The 18,831-nt window shown below is 42.5% G+C and overlaps 2 protein-coding genes across 2 annotated transcripts; one reads left to right on the top strand and one right to left on the bottom strand.

Annotated features, from left to right (window-relative positions):
- Positions 1–697: 697 nt before the first annotated feature.
- slc35e1 (solute carrier family 35 member E1) lies at positions 698–12,327 on the top strand. Its single transcript, XM_035646543.2, has 6 exons — positions 698–1,121; positions 4,074–4,144; positions 6,329–6,466; positions 6,723–6,848; positions 7,344–7,589; positions 8,409–12,327. The coding sequence occupies exons 1-6, from the start codon at positions 794–796 to the stop codon at positions 8,634–8,636; spliced, it is 1,137 nt and encodes a 378-aa protein (XP_035502436.1). The 5' UTR covers positions 698–793; the 3' UTR covers positions 8,637–12,327.
- Positions 12,328–13,470: 1,143 nt separating this feature from the next.
- On the bottom strand, positions 13,471–16,831 carry LOC118317665 (prostaglandin E2 receptor EP4 subtype-like). Its single transcript, XM_035646538.2, has 2 exons — positions 15,303–16,831; positions 13,471–14,400 (listed from the first exon to the last, which is right to left on the bottom strand). The coding sequence occupies exons 1-2, from the start codon at positions 16,116–16,118 to the stop codon at positions 14,047–14,049; spliced, it is 1,170 nt and encodes a 389-aa protein (XP_035502431.1). The 5' UTR covers positions 16,119–16,831; the 3' UTR covers positions 13,471–14,046.
- Positions 16,832–18,831: the final 2,000 nt, after the last annotated feature.

Here is an 18,831-nt window from a genome sequence, read left to right as displayed (position 1 = left end):
CTGGAGACCCATATCTTTTGAAGACAACATTGCCATTCTTGGAAACAAATGTCTCCTCCTGTGAATGCAATTTTGAATGATTTGATAGGTCAGTTTCACAGAAAAAATTATATAACATTTTCCCGTCTGAACCTCTCAGAGCTTCTGCTGCTTTTCTTTGTCTTATATGTTATGCCTTTCACTATTTTGTCTGACGAAATAGGCAATTTGGTTGACATTTAGGAAATTGTTAGGGACATTTTATATACACAACACTTAACTTATAATAATAATACAGTCCGAAATGCATTCTTAAGTGGTTTTATTAGCCCAAGAGTTTCTTACATTATAGATTATTGTTGCAGGGTACACGAGTGAAGACTCAGTTTTCAATCACTTCAATCATCAACTCTTTCAGCCGGAAGCTACAACCGGTCAGTTTGTTTTGTTTTACGGACAAAAAATTGTAATTGTAATGGATTTTAAAAATAAATGTGTGATATTGAAACGGACACTTTTAAAGAAGAATATCTACATTAATTAGCCAGAATATGGTTACTGGTGGTACTTTGGTGTGAAAAGACATCGTCAATGGAAACATTTCTCAACTCCTCTGTTGAGACTTTTTTTCTTCTTTTTTTTTTATAAACACAATTGAGCGCGCGTGACTCTTATTTCGAAGGCTGCGACCGGAAACGACGTGTCAGTTGTTGTGTGTATATTGACGGTGACTTGGGCAGAGGGGCCGCCTTCCTTCCCCCCCGGTGCAGACAGACACACGCACCGCCGGTGACTCGTCAGTCGGCGCTGGAAGATGGCTGCGGTGGAGCCGGTCCCGGTGAGGGAAGGGATCCGGATAGCGTCGCTGTGCGTGTGCTGGTACACCGTCAGCTCGGGGGGCAACATCGTCAACAAAATCATCCTGAACGGATTCCCGTACCCGGTCACCGTGTCTCTGTTCCACATCATCTCCATCGTCGTGTTCCTGCCGCCGCTCTTGCGGGCGTGGGGAGTCCCCAAAACAGAACTGCCGAGCAGGTACTACCGCTGGTACATCTTGCCTCTGGCGTTCGGCAAATACTTCGCGTCCGTGTCGGCTCACTTCAGCATATGGAAAGTACCGGTTTCCTACGCGCACACGGGTGAGTACGAGTGATTTCTGTTGCGTGTGTGTGTGGTGACGTGAGGCCACCCGGAGCGGGTCCACCGCCGCCGCGGCGACTCGCCGTGATGTGTCCGTCGTCAGCTGACGTTAGCTTCGTGGCTAACGCCCGGACTACTCTGCGACACCGACGGTTAACTCGACCCGCGCGGCCCCGGGTGCTGTTGGCGTCGTGACCAGGCGGACTTAACAACTCACCACGGGTCCCACAAGGACACATCCCCCCCCCCCCCTTTTTTTTAAATTGCCTTCCTTAGCGGAACTGCCCCGATGCTACGAGCTAGCTAGCTAACTTAATTAGCGCTCGTAGTACATGAGGGGGGAGGGTCCGTCCCTGAAGCCGGTCCGTGTTGTTGCAGTGTTCTCCTCTAAACTTTCCTCGTCAGACCGCCAGACACACATCAGACACTCTTATTAGTGATTTCTCTTTTAAAAGGTGTTAATATATTCAGGTAACCATCTGAGAAATTAATTAATGAAAATCTTTAGTTTTTAGTGGCAGAAGAAGAAGAAGAAGAAGTCTGTATGGACCAGGAAGCTTAAAACCGATATATACACTTTAACACGTGCCCTTTATGTACAAGCCAGGAGGGGAACATTAAAATAGAATTTAATATGCAGTTGAATTAAGATTAAAGACACAAACATGTACTTGCTTGTGGGTTGATGCTGATGTTAATATGAAATGGGTTTTGTAATAACTTATAAGTACAATAGATGGTTGTATACACAGGCATGTCATGATAATTTACATTATGGACTTATCGTCCGGTACATGAATATGAAATCAATAATTTAATATTAGCCTCAATAACAGCCATTGTGTCTACATTGTGTATTTGTTGACATAAGAATGAACATCAACAGCAGTCCAGCAAAGTCTCGCTGCTTCTGTCCTCTCATCTGATTAATCAATTACTCGTTTTGGTCTATAAAATGTCAGAAAATATAGATTTCTTAGTATTTTTCTTTAAAATGTTGGCTAACATTTCTCTCAGCAGCAACACAAATCGTGTAGGACTTGCTATCGCAACGCCCAAGCTCATATTAATTCAGTAACAAAAATTAAAATGGTCTTAAGAGGACGATAATATCGTTTATCACAATAATTTCAGGGACAATATATCATGCAACAAAAAAGTACTTATCGTGACAGGCCTGTGTATACAGTATATGCATGTATCAACGCACAGCAGGAGTGCAAAAATATTCAAAAACTTAATTTCAAGTGCAGGGGTATTATTAGTCCCAAAATAAAAGTGCTCAATGTACAGAATTGGCCCATGTCAATATAAATTACAAATATTCTCACGTCAGATTGTCAAAGGTGATGATTTGCCACTTTCAATCAGTCAGTCAATCACTCAGACCTTATTTGTACAGCGCTTTTCATACAAACAATGTAACACAGTATTTTACAGAATAAAAATAATAATTACTTCTTGTCGAATGACAGCACACTAGACGTCTTTGTTTTTGGTCAGGCAAAATAAGCTAAATAAGACAAGGGCGTGTAAACTGTAAATGCCATTATTATCAGTTGTAGTTAAATAATATGTATTACATTAGATTATCGATACTTTAATGTTTGATTGTTGCATCTAATTTGCTTGAGCTAATTTCAGCAATTTTTCAAATCCTATTGCCAGCTTGCTTTATATATAATAACACAGCGTGATTCATGTTAATTCTATGTTGAGTTACAAATAAACATCTTTAAAGTAACAACTACGGCAGTTAGATTAATGTAGTGGAGTAAGAAATACAACATTTCACTTGCAAAGTAGTAAAATAACCTATAAAAGAAATATTCAGTTGTAGTATACGTACCTCAAATTGGCGTGTATATAAAGGAGTTCATTCAGCTCTCTGGCTTTTTTTTGAGAGGCTTCAGTTTGTGGTGAGCTTTCTAAAATTTCCTCCACCCCATTTATATCAAAAAGGGACGATTTAATTTCAGGAAACCCATCTCAGTAAAATGCAGTGCAGCTCTACAGCATCGCAGATGATACGCTCCACAATTGAACATACGCTTGAATCAAAACTTCTTTTCAAGGGTTTTCATGAAACGTTTGTAACCATCATGAAAGGAGGCTTTGTTGCAGGGCAGTTGTTAGACTGACAGGTGATTCTGTATTAAAACCTGTGAGTTACATATTCCTCCTAACTTCAAGTAATCTCTCTCTCACCTTGAAAAAGAAACAGTCTTCTGTCAGTTGAACCTCTTTCAAACTATTTCAAACACGGTGGTGTTTTTAGAACAGATTTAGAAACCTGTAGGATTTATGGCAATTTTTTTATATTAGATTGTGATTTAGTTTTTAGCTTATAAACTGGCGACTGAGAGCAAAGCGAAACCAGTCTGAAGTCTCTTTACTTCAATCACATCAGCAAAGTTGAAACGAAAAGATTCCTCCCCTCATCGACACCACTTTAAGACCCCTGGTGGTCTATCGACCCAATTTAAGAGCCATGTCAATAAACTGATAAAGTCCTTCTGTCATTTAAAAATCACATTCTCCTTCCAAAGTCTAATGCATAATAACTTCCTGAAGGTTTATGATGGTCCGTGTGGATGGCAGCTTTAAACATTACTGTATTTGATTTTGCCATGTAATGCTTTTAAAATAGTTTTTTATGAATATTTGTTAATCTTTTGAAAACATAATCAGGCTGTCATGACTGGTGAGTAAAGATCCGTCATGGTTAGTGACGCACCGGGATGAACCTGTTGTATTAGTACGTCAGTCAGTTAAAAAATAATATAACAAAGGCATGTGAAGATCAGAGTGACACAAGTTGAGTGTTTGACGGAGGCGTGGGGCTTTCATAGAACTTCATTCCTTTAAGCTGTAATTGCTGCTGTTGTTATTGTTTGTTTAAGAAAAAAAGAAAACCAAAAAACTGACCTCCCGTGTGTTTTCTTTCACAGTCAAAGCCACGATGCCAATATGGGTCGTGCTGTTATCAAGAATCATCATGAGAGAGAAACAAACCACAAGGGTGAGTAGGTTCGACGCAGCCACCTGGACACGAGGCCTGCTCTCTATTGCAGCCTGGTCCTCGAGTGTGAGAGACTCGGCGGTGGTGATGTGGCACAGTGCTGCGCCTGTACTGCAGTTCATATTACGGCCATCTGCGGGGGCTTTTGTCCCCGACTCTGACCAGGCGCTCAGTGGGCGGGTGGAGGTCAAGGGAGGGGAAACTAACTCTTATTTCCGCAAACTGGCCACTTTTAAATCCCCAAGATTCACACACATACACACTCACACACAACCTGCTTTTGATATTAGGAGCCAACAGGGTTTATGCGTGTCTGTTTTGCTTCATGAATAGTGTAATAGTTTGCAGTGTGCAGGTGCCTGACCTGACGGCAGAGTTATGTGAGAACTACAGGAAGCATAATGTGGTGCTTTTGATATATTTTGATTTAAGCCCTTAAGTATTTAGGAAAAACTTCAGGAGGGATTTGTTTTAGATGGATCGGCAGACCAACTTGAGTCAAAGTAAAACATTTTACAATACAATTAGTGTGAATTGGAGAAAGCAGTCAGTCACAATTTCGAAGGTGATGTCTTAAGGTGTTCAGTCAAGTCAAACTCTTCAGCTCTCTCTCCATAACCTTTTGATTAATACTGCTAACAAATTTAAAAAAAAAACAGACAAAGGAAACCATTCACATAACCTCCTTGGCGGAAGTAAAAATAGAAAATCAAATGAGACAAAGTCCAAGTTAGCCTTTCATAGGTGTTAAACTCAATAAAAAACACTGTAATATAGTAAACTGTTAAAGGGAAAGTATAATGTAGACTGTGTTTTCTTCATCCACAGCTACTCTAATCAGCTGTCAGACTATTAAATCATATTGGCTTAACAAACTACAATGTAATTACTTTTCCTAATATTGCTGTGAGACAGAAAAAAAAAAATCAAACCAGGATTCAGGATGTCCGCTTCTAGATGATATTTAAGAATCAAGATTGGAAACCTAAAATCTTGACTGGCAGTGGGAGCAGGAAACTTCTCGAGTTTAACATCAGCTCGTCATGTTTACTTTGCAGCCAATGGTTCAATATTGAGACAAGCCACGCAGACGGAGAATGTAGGTGTTGATAATATGTTACTGAGCGAGTTGAGATCCTGTTTGAGGAGGAGCTGGCCACACTGTACTGTACTGCAGTGAGAAAAAAAACGTATGTTCTGTGAAACAACGTCAGAACATCTCATTGGCATTTTTCACAGCAGCCATTTTGACAGCAGGAAACGCAAAGGTGTAAATAAACAAAAATGAAATGTCTGAACTCCATGTAGCTGCTACGGTTGTAATAGAATTAGACTTTTATTTTATAAGCACTCGTACATATTACTCAACTGTACCCTCCTCTGGCACATTACCTTCCCTCTGAGTGCAGAAAGCCTTCAGGAGGAATTTTCGCTATAATTCAGGACACCTGAAATGGGACAGAGATCTAGGCCTCCGCCGAAATAGAAACAACAAAAAGGAACAAGCAACCGTAGCCAGAAGCATTATGTTTAAGGTCGTCAGACTGTCCCTCCATCCTATTTTACATAAACGTGATATTCAAGGGAATCCTTTTAAGTTTTTAAAGGTCAAAGGTCAAAGTCTCTCTGATGTCACAAAACACCCTTTTGGCCCTGACTGAAGAATTCATGTGCCAATTAGGATTTTCAGACTTATGTCAAATTGGATAACAGGATGTATTGATTACATTTTACATCCAAAAGGCAAAGGGTCAACTTTACTGTGGCATCATTGTGTTACTGTGTAATACTTTTCTGCCCATCATTTAAACCTGTAACTGAAAAGAAAGGGAGTTTGTGTCCATATTGATTATTCAGTTGAAAGAAAGTTCTGCAAAGATTTTTGTAATTTTTTCTGTTTATTATAACATGTTATTACAATTCTTTAAGCGAACTCACCAAACTAGTTTGAGCTTCTCAAATTAAATTGTTACATGTGACAATGACAAACTCCATCTCCAAATAGGTTGAAAGTAAGCCTCAATATATAATTTTAGATTGGTTAATGCTAACGTGGGATCAAAGTAAGATAGTTGCCTGAAGCAGCAAATTATATTGTAGATCTCTAATGCAGTAAATTAACTTTTTGTCACAACTGTATTGTCTTTCTTTCTTTCTTGCTGACTCTGTGTCTTTTTGTCGCAGGTTTATGTATCGCTCATCCCCATCATCGGTGGAGTGCTGCTGGCCACAGCGACTGAGCTGTCCTTTGATGTTTCAGGATTAATCAGCGCTCTGGCTGCCACGCTCTGCTTCTCTTTGCAGAACATCTTCTCCAAAAAGGTAAAATAAACATCCTCCTGCTGGTATCTGCCACATGGTCCCTGCTCTGAGGAGGGAGGAGGCTGACAGTCACTTCTCTGTGGTGTGAAACTGATATCCTGTTGTGCTGCACTATTTGGTGTGTGTTTGAAAGTGCTCTCAGAAAGGAGAAGTGGTTGTGTTGACAGGGAAGGTCCCAAGACTTTACACAATCTTTGTGGCACCGTTCTATATTTTCCCCTCTACCTTCTTATTAATAAATGTTGTTTTTTTTCAGGTGTTGCGTGACACACGGATCCACCACCTGAGGCTCCTCAACATCCTGGGCTTTAATGCTGTGTTCTTCATGCTGCCCACCTGGGTCCTGGTGGATCTCTCCGTGTTTCTTGTAAACGGAGACCTGGTGAGACGCAACTACAGCTCCTAAATATCATCATTATCATGCACACTGTATGGTGAAGTAGATCAATCTAACTGGGTAAATTATAGCAAGAAAAAATTGGGCTCTTCTGTGCAGCAAGGCGACAGATTCATTCATTAAGCTCCACAAATTTGTGCGACAGTTATTTGACAGAATAAAGCAATAGACACCCCCAAAGCTTTCAACATTAGCGATAATTTTTTAGGGCTTTTGTTGCTTTGAATAAAACCAATATTGATCTTCATATTTTGTGCTAAAGCTGAGACTAATAATTGAAGTGTTTATCATTTCAGCTTAATCCTTTCCTCCACAAAATGTCAAAAAAGAAACTGTCCCATGAAAATTCAATGCCTTTATTTTGTCTGACCAACAGCCCGAATCCCAAAAGATGTTCAAACACCAGGGTCAGAATTCAGCTGCATTCATTTAAATTAAAAATCCAGAGTTACCTGACCTGTTGGTTTTTTCTTCTCCCAGTCGGAAGTCTCTGAGTGGTCCGGCACCTTTGTCTTGCTGCTCATCAGCGGCTTCTGCAACTTCGCGCAGAACGTAATCGCCTTCAGCGTGCTCAACCTCGTCAGCCCGCTCAGCTACGCCGTTGCCAACGCCACCAAGAGGATCATGGTCATCAGCATCTCACTGCTGATGCTGCGCAACCCAGTCTCCCTCACCAACGTCATGGGCATGATGACGGCAATAGTCGGGGTCTTCCTCTACAACAAGGTGAGCCCCCCCTCGACCACTGGCAGGGTTCTCATAGGTCCTTAAAAAACCTGAATGTTTTTTGATTACATTTTATTTATAGACATCTTTCAAAACACTCAAGGCCACCTTACAAGGCAGAATAAAAAAAGAACATTGACAGTGTTTAAAATCATTAAGATGTGATGAATGTGGGTGATGGGAGTATGCCAGTTTAAAGAGATGTGTTTTGAGATGAGACTTGAAATTGGAGAAAGAGTCAACGTCTTAAAGGCAGGTAACTGCAGTAATGATTTTTTTTAATTAATTTTAATGAGCATTCGATAAACGGATAGACACAGTTAGAGAGGAAATACAGAACCGCAATAGTTAAATAGTCAAAGTCAAACACAATAAATCTAGTTAGATGTTCAATTCAGGAATGACAGGTTAACAAACAAGTGAAAAAAATATTGAACAAAACAAACTTATAATTGACTATTTAGCAAAAATTTCCTTGAATGTCGAAACCTGAATCTAAAACCAATAATAGATATTTTTCTTAAAGCTCAAAAACACAGACATCATGTCTTTATGAATGTCTGTTTCCTCATCAGTGCTTTACTTCATTTACATTCCAGTAGTTTTAATTTCTTTAAAATGCCTTAAAATATCTTTCCATATTCCTCACACTCTGTCCAACTCGTGGCTCTTTGCCGTTTAATTAGAATTTTAGTTAAGTTGCACATTATTTATCTTCTTGGGAAAATCCCTACGCCACCTGAGCTATTTGGGTGGCAGCCACAGTGAGACGCCCATTCATTTGAAATGCCATTCTCCCTTCTCCTCCTCTGCTATCAGGCCAAGTACGACGCGAACAAGCAGAAGAAGCTGCTGCCGAGCTCCAAGCAGGACCTGATGTCCTTCGACAACCCGGCGCTGGAGAAGATCCAGGCCAACGGGTCAGTGCCTTTCTCCCACGGCTCCGAGCAGCAGCACAGCCGGAACAACGTGCTCACCGACCACTTTCAGTACAGCCGGCAGGCCTACACGGCAAACCACAGCAGCAACCACCAGTACGTGGTCTGACAGAGGATACCGCCCTCGCTCCGGGTCGCTGTCATCGACATTACTGTGTATAGCCACCCCCTCCCCCCCTTCTTCCCCCGCAGCAGCGGGTCTTCTCCGCCCCGCTTCACACTCGAATCTGAAGGCACGTGCTGTTTGTCCTGATAGGCAGATGATGAGTCCGTTCTGACGGCCAGGTTACCTGACGTCTCCAATGCTCCTCCCGCTCGAAACTTCACTGTCTGACAGCTGTTGCTTTACGGCATTGCCTACTCATTAGCACTGGCTGTATGGGATCGTCTGAGAGAAAACTCATGTCAGACATTCTGATGAGGGATCAAGCCACGTTATCCAGTCCGTAAAATATGAGCGCAAGTTTATCAATGATTTTAACACCTCACTGCTTGGAAAAATGTTTGAGTTTTGTTTTCACAACCAGCCGTACAGATTTATTTTTGGTCCATACTTTTGATTTTTGGGCATTTTATGTTCAGGATTGTCCTTTTTCCTCATGAGGCATTTGTCACGATGTGAGGAGAAACTGATTGTCCTAAATCTTCAGAGGCAGATGGGATTTGTTAGTAGACTTTGTAGGCAACGGTCGCCTATACAAAATGAATTTGAAAACCGAGACAAGATGGTTTCTGTCAGAACAGTCGGCGACCACCCGCAGATTTGTCCCTGATGTTGACGAAGAAGTTGACATTTGAAGTCGAGGAGTATCAATGTAAAAAGTTAGTTTTAAAATTTGATTTATCAAAAAAAATCGTCCTTGCTAACACAGCTGCAAACTGTAGGATTCTCGTGTTTCATCTTCCTTAGGGAGACTGGCCATGTAAAATGCAATAGAAATAACAATTTCACTGTCAAACATTGATTTAAATTTTTTAGTATTTATAGATCTGCAGAGCTTTTCAGGCAGTGAGATTTTTTTTCTTTCTCCTGTCAGGTGATTGTTTTCAGCCTGAACCAAAGCTGCTCCATCATGTTAATGTTTTTCAAACCGAAATAAGTAAACATCATGAAACAACTAAATGTTTTTCTGCAGCTTGTGACTCAAGTGACTCACAGTCTCACTGTCTCAAGCATTTACGTGTCGGACGGTCACTGGGCTGACTTTGGTTTGAAATGAGACATGCATGAAATCAGAGTTTTGGTTTGTGCAATTAAAGATTCAGCTATAATTTCAGGTGGACCTGAGGCTTGATCATCATTATAGATTACAGTGTTGATATTGATAAGGAGAATCAATTGTTTTTCCTCTCAGCATGATGTTATTTCTGATGCACATTGAGCATCGTGCTGCAGCAATAGAACGTTTTTTTTAAATATTTTTTTGTTATTTGACTTTCTCTGCATTTGAAATCAATGTTATATATTTTTGGGGGATATTTTTAAGTGCCATTTGTAGCCTGTGAGCTTTATTTTTTGGTTTTTTGTTTCAGCTTTAGCTCATAATGCAGTTATAGTCTTGTAGTGATATGATTTGTGTTTGCCTTTCTCCACTCATTTTAAAACACTGTCACAGTATTTAGGCCCAAAACGATCCTGGACATTTTCCTAAACTTTTCCAGAGGGGCTGTTTGTGAGAACACAAATGCCCGAAAAAATCTTGCTCTGGACATTTTCTGGAACTTTTCCTGTCCCGACTGAGCCCATGTGATAATACAACAGGAAAGTCTCTGAACAAGTGGAGCGTGTTGATGACTGGAAAAAAAACAAAAAACACTGCTTTCCGCAGGGATTTACTATCATGTCCTGCCTCTCCTGCACGCTCTACCCAGACTCAACAGAATGTTCGGGAAATGTTGGCGTGAACGTGTCCGACTCGGACAATCGCCTGCTGCGATCATCACATGTAAAAGGACATTTCCCGGGCATTTTCTTGAGTTGATGTCTAATAACAGCCTGGGATTTGTTGCACTCTGGGCTTCCCAGAGACGAAACACAATTTGTCTCTAGGAAAGTTGTTTGTTTCTTGTACAAGTTAAACTGTAACTGCAGACATAGTTTATTAGGCTCTTTGGAAATCAAAGCTGGTTTGTTGGTTGTTGTTTTTTAGCAAGAAAGGAAAATCGCCAGGTCCTGTTTTTAAAAATGTGTCAAGTTGGCTGTTTGACACTGGCCAACCAGACAAGTGCAAACACCTGAATGGTTTAATGCAGTGAGTTTTCACGGCCCTGACATAATGAAAGAACTACTGCTTCACTCAAATATCCATTCTGTGTTCAGACTGTGGCTGTTTTCGTCAACAGTTGTGCTCTATGAGGCATTTGCACTGCGTTAAATAGCAACGTATGGGCAAAAATATTCTTTTATAATATATAACACAACAAAAAACAGCTGACAGATTTACAGAGTGAAGCGTTTAGTAGCTAAACAGTTGGCGAGGACAGAAGCAGTTAAGAGAGGAACAGATTGTCTCTATTCATTATTTAACTTCCTCGTCTCTAAAACTGTCATGACAGTAAAGAAAAAATCACTGCTCTATGAGTTGCTGCCCTGATATATATTACAAAATTCTTAGCACCAGTCGTCAGTCATGCAGATGCACACGTGACTTGAAAGTTGGACGATATGTAAAACTGCTCTGTTCTTTTTATTTTTCACAGCTGGTTCCTTGGAGACTTTAAAAAAAACGATGTCACATGTGAGAAACCAGTTTTGAAGATTTTGTCCCTTCAAATGATTTGTAATACTTTTAGAAATAAACTGAAGTTAAATTCAAATTCAAATTGTGACTAGCATAGTACTTAATCTGCATATCAGACCAGGTGAAATGTGACACATTGTCCACAACACATGCTCTGAAACTCTGAACGTGTACGGGAAATGTGAGGTAGCTATGGGGTCATTCAGCAAAACCGTACAGACGTGCATCACTGAAGCGTGTGACGAGACGTCCAATTTGCAGTCGTACGTTGACTGAATAACATCCAGTCAAACTCAAACCATCGTTTCATGTTGTAGGAATGTAATGTTCAAGTGTAATCTGCGTCTCACGAGTTTGCACTCATTTCCCGAAATGTTGCAATGGAGTCCGGGGGCTTGAACGAGGCACTAGAGCCGAGTGGCGAGTGGAACTTAAGTCCTAATCAGCGTTTGGATGCAGCGGGAGAGAGGAACAAATAGTTGAAGCTTTTGTGGTTAATCAACTGCTGCAGCTCACGTTCTAGACTCTTTAAGAGTTTCTTCATTTGTTTTTCTTCATTTGTTCAAAAGAGAGGAGTGTGAACTGTCAGATGCCGATGCACCACACAGCATGACGGCCTTGTGTACAGGTCGACCAGATGTCATTTATTTTCATAATTTATGAATTTCAATGTGTGAGACGTGTTCTGGTTTATAAATTTCCCTTCCGATTGTGTTCTTCACGGTCACGCTGTCCGTTTCTGTACAGTGAGCCGACTCCGCGGCTCTTCGCTGTAAAGCTTTTCACTGGGGTGTAAATGTTGACGAGCGGAGACGGAGGAAGAGGCTTTGTAAAAAAAAAAAAACCAACTTGTATAATTATTGTTTCTGTGTTTCTTCAATGGGGCTCGAAACAAACATTTTTACTTAACCAATGTTTATAGATTTTTATTTATGGTGTCCAGGTATGAACATGTTGTACAGAAAGTGCAACTCAGCACAGTCTCGTCTGCTTATGTTTAGTAAATGCTATTTTTAAATGTTGGGGGTGGGGGGAATAAATGCATCATGGAATACTAAACATATTGAATCTCTTGAATTACATAATAGGATGTGGTGAAAGAAGTAACTGGTCCTGCTGCTTTCCAGACCCGATGACTACTATGGTTTTGTCTGCCCTCTAGTGGCCAAAAAAAGCAACTAATGAGATGCATCATCAGATAATTATATAGTTAAGGAATTATAGAGATATTAAAAAAAGAGTTACTTCCCAGTTGAAAAATAAGTTATTACCCTCCCATTATAGTATTTTGTCCACAGAAGCTCTCGTGCATCTTTCATCTCACCTTTCGGTGGAAAGATGGAGGTCTGTGGTAGATTATTTTGAAAACATCCACGAAAGAAAACCCTGATGGAGCTCAGTCACCCTCCTTTCCCCCACCTCTGGTAAATATGTCAGTCTGAGTTACCAGTTTGCTTCAGACAGATCTGTCACAAAGGGTGTCAGGTAAAAAAAAAAAAGAAGTAAGAAGTTTCATCATTAGCTCATGAGACGTAAATGTGTTGGTTCCTTCCCTAATTCTAAACTACATTGTATTAGATTGACTGATTCTGCAGATCCTTTTATCCACAGTGAATTACAACTACAGCTTCAGAACAGTAGGAGTCCTCCAAGTGAGTGCATGAGATCAGGTGTAAAGAAGTGCACAGTAGGTGCTAGTTGACACCTCTGACCTCCTGAAGACGAGTCTTCAAGAGACACATGCAGACGGAGAGGGGCGCCCCTGCTCCGATGGCTTCTGGCGGCTCGTCCCACCATCGAGGAAGCACAGACGAGGACAGTCCGGGCTGGGTGGCGTACCGAGTCAGGTAAGGCCTGATTTTTCTCATGTTGTATTTTGCAGCTTGACCGGGAGACAAACGCAAACATGGTCAGAGAAGGATAACTTAATCAAACATGGCATCCATGTTTCACGTGGCAATGGTTTGGGTGAGGAGAAAAGACTTGGATGTTGATATTGTGATGGAGACACTGACGAATAAGAATTTGAGCTTAGACAGGTTTAATCATTTTCGGTAACCCTTTTTTTTTTTTACGAGTCTTTAAATCACTCAAAGTGTTTCCTGGAAAGAACCGTTTATTTTACACACGCCCAACTCGAGACTGACTTGGACTTGATCAACGCGAGTTGCGGTCAATAAGTTAGGCAGCTTAAAGACAAACTCCGTTAAAGTCTCCTTTTTATTGCAAACAAGAATCTCATACAAAAAGACATTGACACCTCACGGTCAGGTCTTTATTGAGCTCATATCAGCGTTGAGAATGTCTCAACAAATGCAAAGAATAAATCTCCTCAGGAGTTTCCCTATAAGCCACGTCGGACGTCTCAACCAGTTTCTGGTTAAAAACAGACTCTCCAAGCACTGATATACGAACACGTGACTTTTAACACTGGACCTCCGTAGAGGTCACAGGTCACTTGTCTGCCAGCAAATGATAATGAGCTCTCGATCCACCTCCAGCTGTGTGATATGAAAGGAGATAGTGGATGACAGTCCAAGACTCAAAATAGTGGCTCAGTCATGTCTTCTTGTTGCACTTAACATGAAATAACATCCTGTCAGTCGTGTGTGTCATATATACACAGTTGGAGCCGGCCTCCGTTTCTGTTTAATAAATTATCCTGCAGCAGCTCTGAGGGCTCCGTCCGGTCAGCGCGAGTCCATCTCACAGGTGACCGCTCTGAAACTGAGTCGCTGCATGGAGCAGCAAACGTTTCCCAGACGTCGAGACGTGTCTTCAGTCTGCTGTGTTCGAAGTCTGTTGGAGGCTCTCTGCGTCGTGCTGAGTGAACTTGACAGCAGCCGGAAGCTGAGTGATGATGTTTGCGCTGCACATCAGCTGGGTGAACACGTGGCTGTCCCTCATGATATCAGGATAGAACAGATTCCTCTGCGGCGGGGAGGAAGCACAGCCGCGAGCTTGGCTGCTGCCGCCTTTTCTGGATAAACTGAGCAGCCGTCGAAGCAGGGACCTCCTGAGGAGGATGTAGATCCAGGGGTCGAGGATGGGGTTGACGGAGGCTATCCTGATGGCAGCCAGGTCGGCTGAGGGGTCGTTGTTCAGCATGAAGCGGTTGGCAAACACGCGGACCTTAAGGAGAGAAACAAAGAGTTTTAAAACACTGCGAGGATGATTCAGATAGAAATAGAATGATGTCATTTTTTAAGTGAGGAGGTTTAAGAAATCTTTTAACTTGGGTGTTATTTTCATCGTGAATTAATCTTCAGATTATTTTCTTGATTAATCGGTTAAAAATAGAAAATAATGGCCAACACAAAAATGTCCTTAAGTCTAGAATGAACTTAGGAAAGTTGGTGAGAAAATACCCTCATGTGATCCCTTGTCAAAGCTTTATGGATTATATTGAAATCAGTTTGAGTATTTTCCTTCATTAAATAGATTCATCTGGATAGTTGAACAAAAATATCCAGCAATAATCAGATAAAAGGGAGTTAATATAAGTAGAGGCTTGAAAATAAACACCATCTTGTTTTGTGAAAATATGGAAAGCATATAAGAATAGAACTAGATCCCATAACATTGGATACAACGTCACAAATCTGCTAATATGTGACAATGTAAACAGATTTCATAAAGAGTTTCTCTCGAGTTTCATGCCATCTACTTTTTATCTTTTTATCCTTTTCCTTTTTTTTCAATTTGGAATCAGCTTGTCACGAACCAACAGTTTTCTTCCTGTGGCCTGAAAAACTGACGCGTTTCATTTCTAGATATTTTTAATTACACATAATTCAGGCCACGATGATGCTGCTGTTCAATGACTTCATAACTGAAAGCACTCATAATGTATCGGTGGTGGAAAGTACAGTCGCTAAACTTCTGTACGCACAGCAAAGAGTTGAACTTTACTTGAGTTTAAGTTTCCAATGCGTAAGTTGCTGCCCCTTGCGCGTAACTATTTCAAGAATAAATTGATGGGACGGAATCTGCAACGGCACAAACGAGCGGTATGTGACCGCTTCTCCACTCACCACGAGCGGAGCAGAACAGGCCAGCACCACCGCGGAGGTCACCACCAGCACCGCCATCATCTGCGTCTCCGCGGCCGAGGACAGAGCCCTCCACCGCTGCCGGACGCTGGCCCTGGTGGCGGGCCCCTGCACGGTCCTCTGCCGCATCAGCAGCAGCGCGCCGGACACGGCCAGGTTCAGCACGATGGTCCCCAGGATGAGCAGCACGCTCACGACGCCGTACAGGATGGAGTAGGCGGCGGCCGCCGGCTCGTGCGTCCTCCAGTCGACGAAGCACCAGGTGGCGGAGGGCTGCAGCTCGCTCCTCGCCATGCCCATCATCGGCAGGCAGCAGAACAAGACGTGGCTGGCGTAAATGAAGACGAGGAACCTCTGCGCGAAGCGTCGGCCCACCCCCCACCGCTGGTAGGTGTACGGGCAGCATATGGCCAGGTAGCGCTCCGCCGCCATGGCGCATATGATGCTGAGTCCCGTCACGCCGAAAAACAGCAGCAGAAAGGAGTGGAACTGGCAGAGGCGCGCGTCCTTCAGCACATGCTGGTCCAGGTAGTTGGCGATGGTGAGCGGACTGGCCAGGCAGGTGCCCAGCAGGTCTGTCACCGCCAGACCGCACACCAGCGTGTAGAAGGCGGAGGATTTCCTTTCCTGTCTCGACACCGACAGGACGATTATTGCGATTAGATTCCCAACAGCACCTCCGGCAAACATGAAGATAGGCAAAGCGATCACTGTCTGGACTGTGTCCTCTGGTGACGGCTGAGCCGGCGTCCCGTTATCCACGGAGACGGATCCGTGCGTAAAGTCCGGGCTCTCCATCGGCGCACACACTCACAGGCTGGCGCTTGTCAGCTGAAACTCCCTTTGGTCTGTGTGGGTTTGAGACTGCATTTCCTCTTTAACCCCCCCCCCCCCCCCCACCTTCTCTATAAGTCTCATCCCCCTCGCTTTCCAGTAATTAGCCACCGAGGCATCTTGCGCGCAGAGGGGGTGGGATGTGTGTGTACCGAACCACCCAGCAGCCCGACAAGACGGATGGAGTGAAGGCGACAGACAACAAGCAGATCCACATTTCAGGTCTCTTACACCGTTTCCGCTTCATGCCTCATCTGCTGCAGTTCTTGGCGTCATCGCAGCCTTACGCAATGTCCGTGGTCGCTTGTCAAGGGGGTCAACTCGAGAGGTCTGTGAGTAGAGATAGAGCTCACGGAGCAGAGCAGCACGACACAGGCAGAAGCTTCCTCGGACTTTTTCTTTCCTAATTAGACATGAGTCATGTGTGAAGCGCTGAGGGTTTGTGGCTTTGCGCAACAGCTTCTCCTTCTGCGCCCTCCGAGAGTTGAATATAAGTTCACAACTTGTTAAACAACAGATTCAATACAGGTGAAGAGATGCTAGTAAAACTTTTATGGTCTTTTGACAGTGACAACTTTTAGTTTTCCCAGTTTGTGGAAAAAAAAGATGTTTACGCAGCTGCACTATTACAGAAATGATAAACACCACAAAAAGGAATTCATACTTTAGTAATGGCTCAAAACATTAATAAATACCCTTTTATAAAAAAAACCTTCATAAAAGATGAGCAAAATAGAAATAAAATCTCAATCAATTCTACTCCTTGTGATACTGTGCTGATATTGATCTCGTCTATGTGTCAGTGTTTCTTTGTAATGTTTGTGAGTCATGCAGCCCATTTCTACTCTCAAACCCCAAAATAGTTATTTACTCACATCTGTATCTTCCCACATCCACTTCTGCAAAACTCTCCAAAACCCCCCTGTGTAATATCAATGATTGAACGGTACTGTCAATCATTTTTTAATATATATATATATGTTTAAAGCAGACGTGTGATCAGCTGATTGTAAGACACACAATCTTAAAATTGAGCTTGTGCATTTGAATATGAACGTTGGATCAAATTCATCTTCAGCACTAATAGGTTTGCCTGACTCTCGTGCAGGTTTCTCCTGTTTTCTATTCTCTCGACTGGAGACATCCCGGCATCTGAGGCAGAGGTTCCAGAAAAAGAGGTTCCCATACTTTATTTCATGTGTGGTTTAATTCCTTCCAGTGTCTGAGCAGCTGCAAAGTTGGATTGTGCCTGGAATGTTGGCACATTTCCCTACATACTATAATAAACCCAGTGGTGACTGCAACTAATAAACAACATCAAAACACAAATCGAAAAAAACAAGCCACAGATCCACATCGATCTTCATCATCTCAAGTCTGCTTCTAGTTTTCCACTGTGAGAATTAAATATCCGCGGTGACGTTTCAGTTTATGTACGTTGCCCTTTGATTCTTCCCTGAGGCAGTGGTGGAAACCAATCGGACAAAGATATTTACAACAAGTGTAAAAGATTTAAGGAACTGAATAAAGATGCGGCGTCGGTGGTAAAAGCTGCAAGATATTCAATGGAGCACACGAATGTGAGGTTGGGGAAAGATACAAGAGTCCGTGATGTGTCTCGGTGTGTTGCTGTCGCTGGTATTTTCCCCCCTCGTGCTCCCGTCCCAAACAGACATGACTCTAAATGGTTGTGAGGAACGAGAGAAGAAGGGCTGATGGACAGCGGGAACACAGGGGAACGTCAGTGCACTTACTCTGCTCCGACTCCGCAGCCATCACACATTCATTACAGTGTGACTGATGTTTACAATGAGGAGCGGCGGAGAGGCGTCCCTGTCCGCAGGCCAACCTTAAAAGACAAAACACAACACCTCCGTGAGAGGTAAACCCCTGCTGCCCATCTCTGCCGCACACAGAGGAGAGTCTAAAACACAACAAGCTACTTAAGTGATGACTCGGCTCGGAAAACTCTGTGTCCTTTTAGGTGAATCACGAGGTGTACAACCAGTCCCTGCAACGGGTTTACAGTTTCTTGCATGTCGTAAAGGTAATTCATTTGTTGTAAATGCACTTTAAATGTATTATCTCCGTCTGTGGTCTGTGCAGCTATAAAAAGTGTGTGTAGAATTTACTGTATGACCAAGCAGCCAAACAGACCATTTTTTCCCTCCGTCTTTACAACTTAACTTCATCTTTGACCCATAAATCAGCACTTAAAAGTCACCACCGGTTGAAGAAGTGCCTTTCACTCGCTGCTCTCAAACATTTTCATTTGATCAGATTTCACTAAACAATCCCGTTGCACTTACTTCCCGTAAACTGTGTCTTCAGTGGCTCCTTCAGGGCCTGTTCCCAGTCGGGTGACGACAGTGCAGTCTTAAATACGCCTGTTTATGCAATCCAACATGCGTTGTATTTTTTATTTATTAAGTGGCCTTCATGTCGCTGAATTTACATTTGCTCAGTACTGTTAAAACCTGTGGTCACGCGTTTATGTTTGGATAACACAATTTTCAATCTCCTCCGGTCACTTTATAGGCTCCAATTATTCCCAATCTGCATGTGTTTGGACCGTGGGAGGAAGCCGAAGAAGAACCCGGAGAGAACCCACTCAAAACAAAGGTAGAACACGCAAAATCCGCACAGAAAGCTCATTAGTTCCAAACCTAGAACCTTC

Source organism: Scophthalmus maximus, chromosome 13, assembly GCF_022379125.1.
Source record: "Scophthalmus maximus strain ysfricsl-2021 chromosome 13, ASM2237912v1, whole genome shotgun sequence".
NCBI classification, from domain to species: domain Eukaryota; kingdom Metazoa; phylum Chordata; class Actinopteri; order Pleuronectiformes; family Scophthalmidae; genus Scophthalmus; species Scophthalmus maximus.
This window is presented reverse-complemented; position numbering and strand designations above follow the sequence as displayed.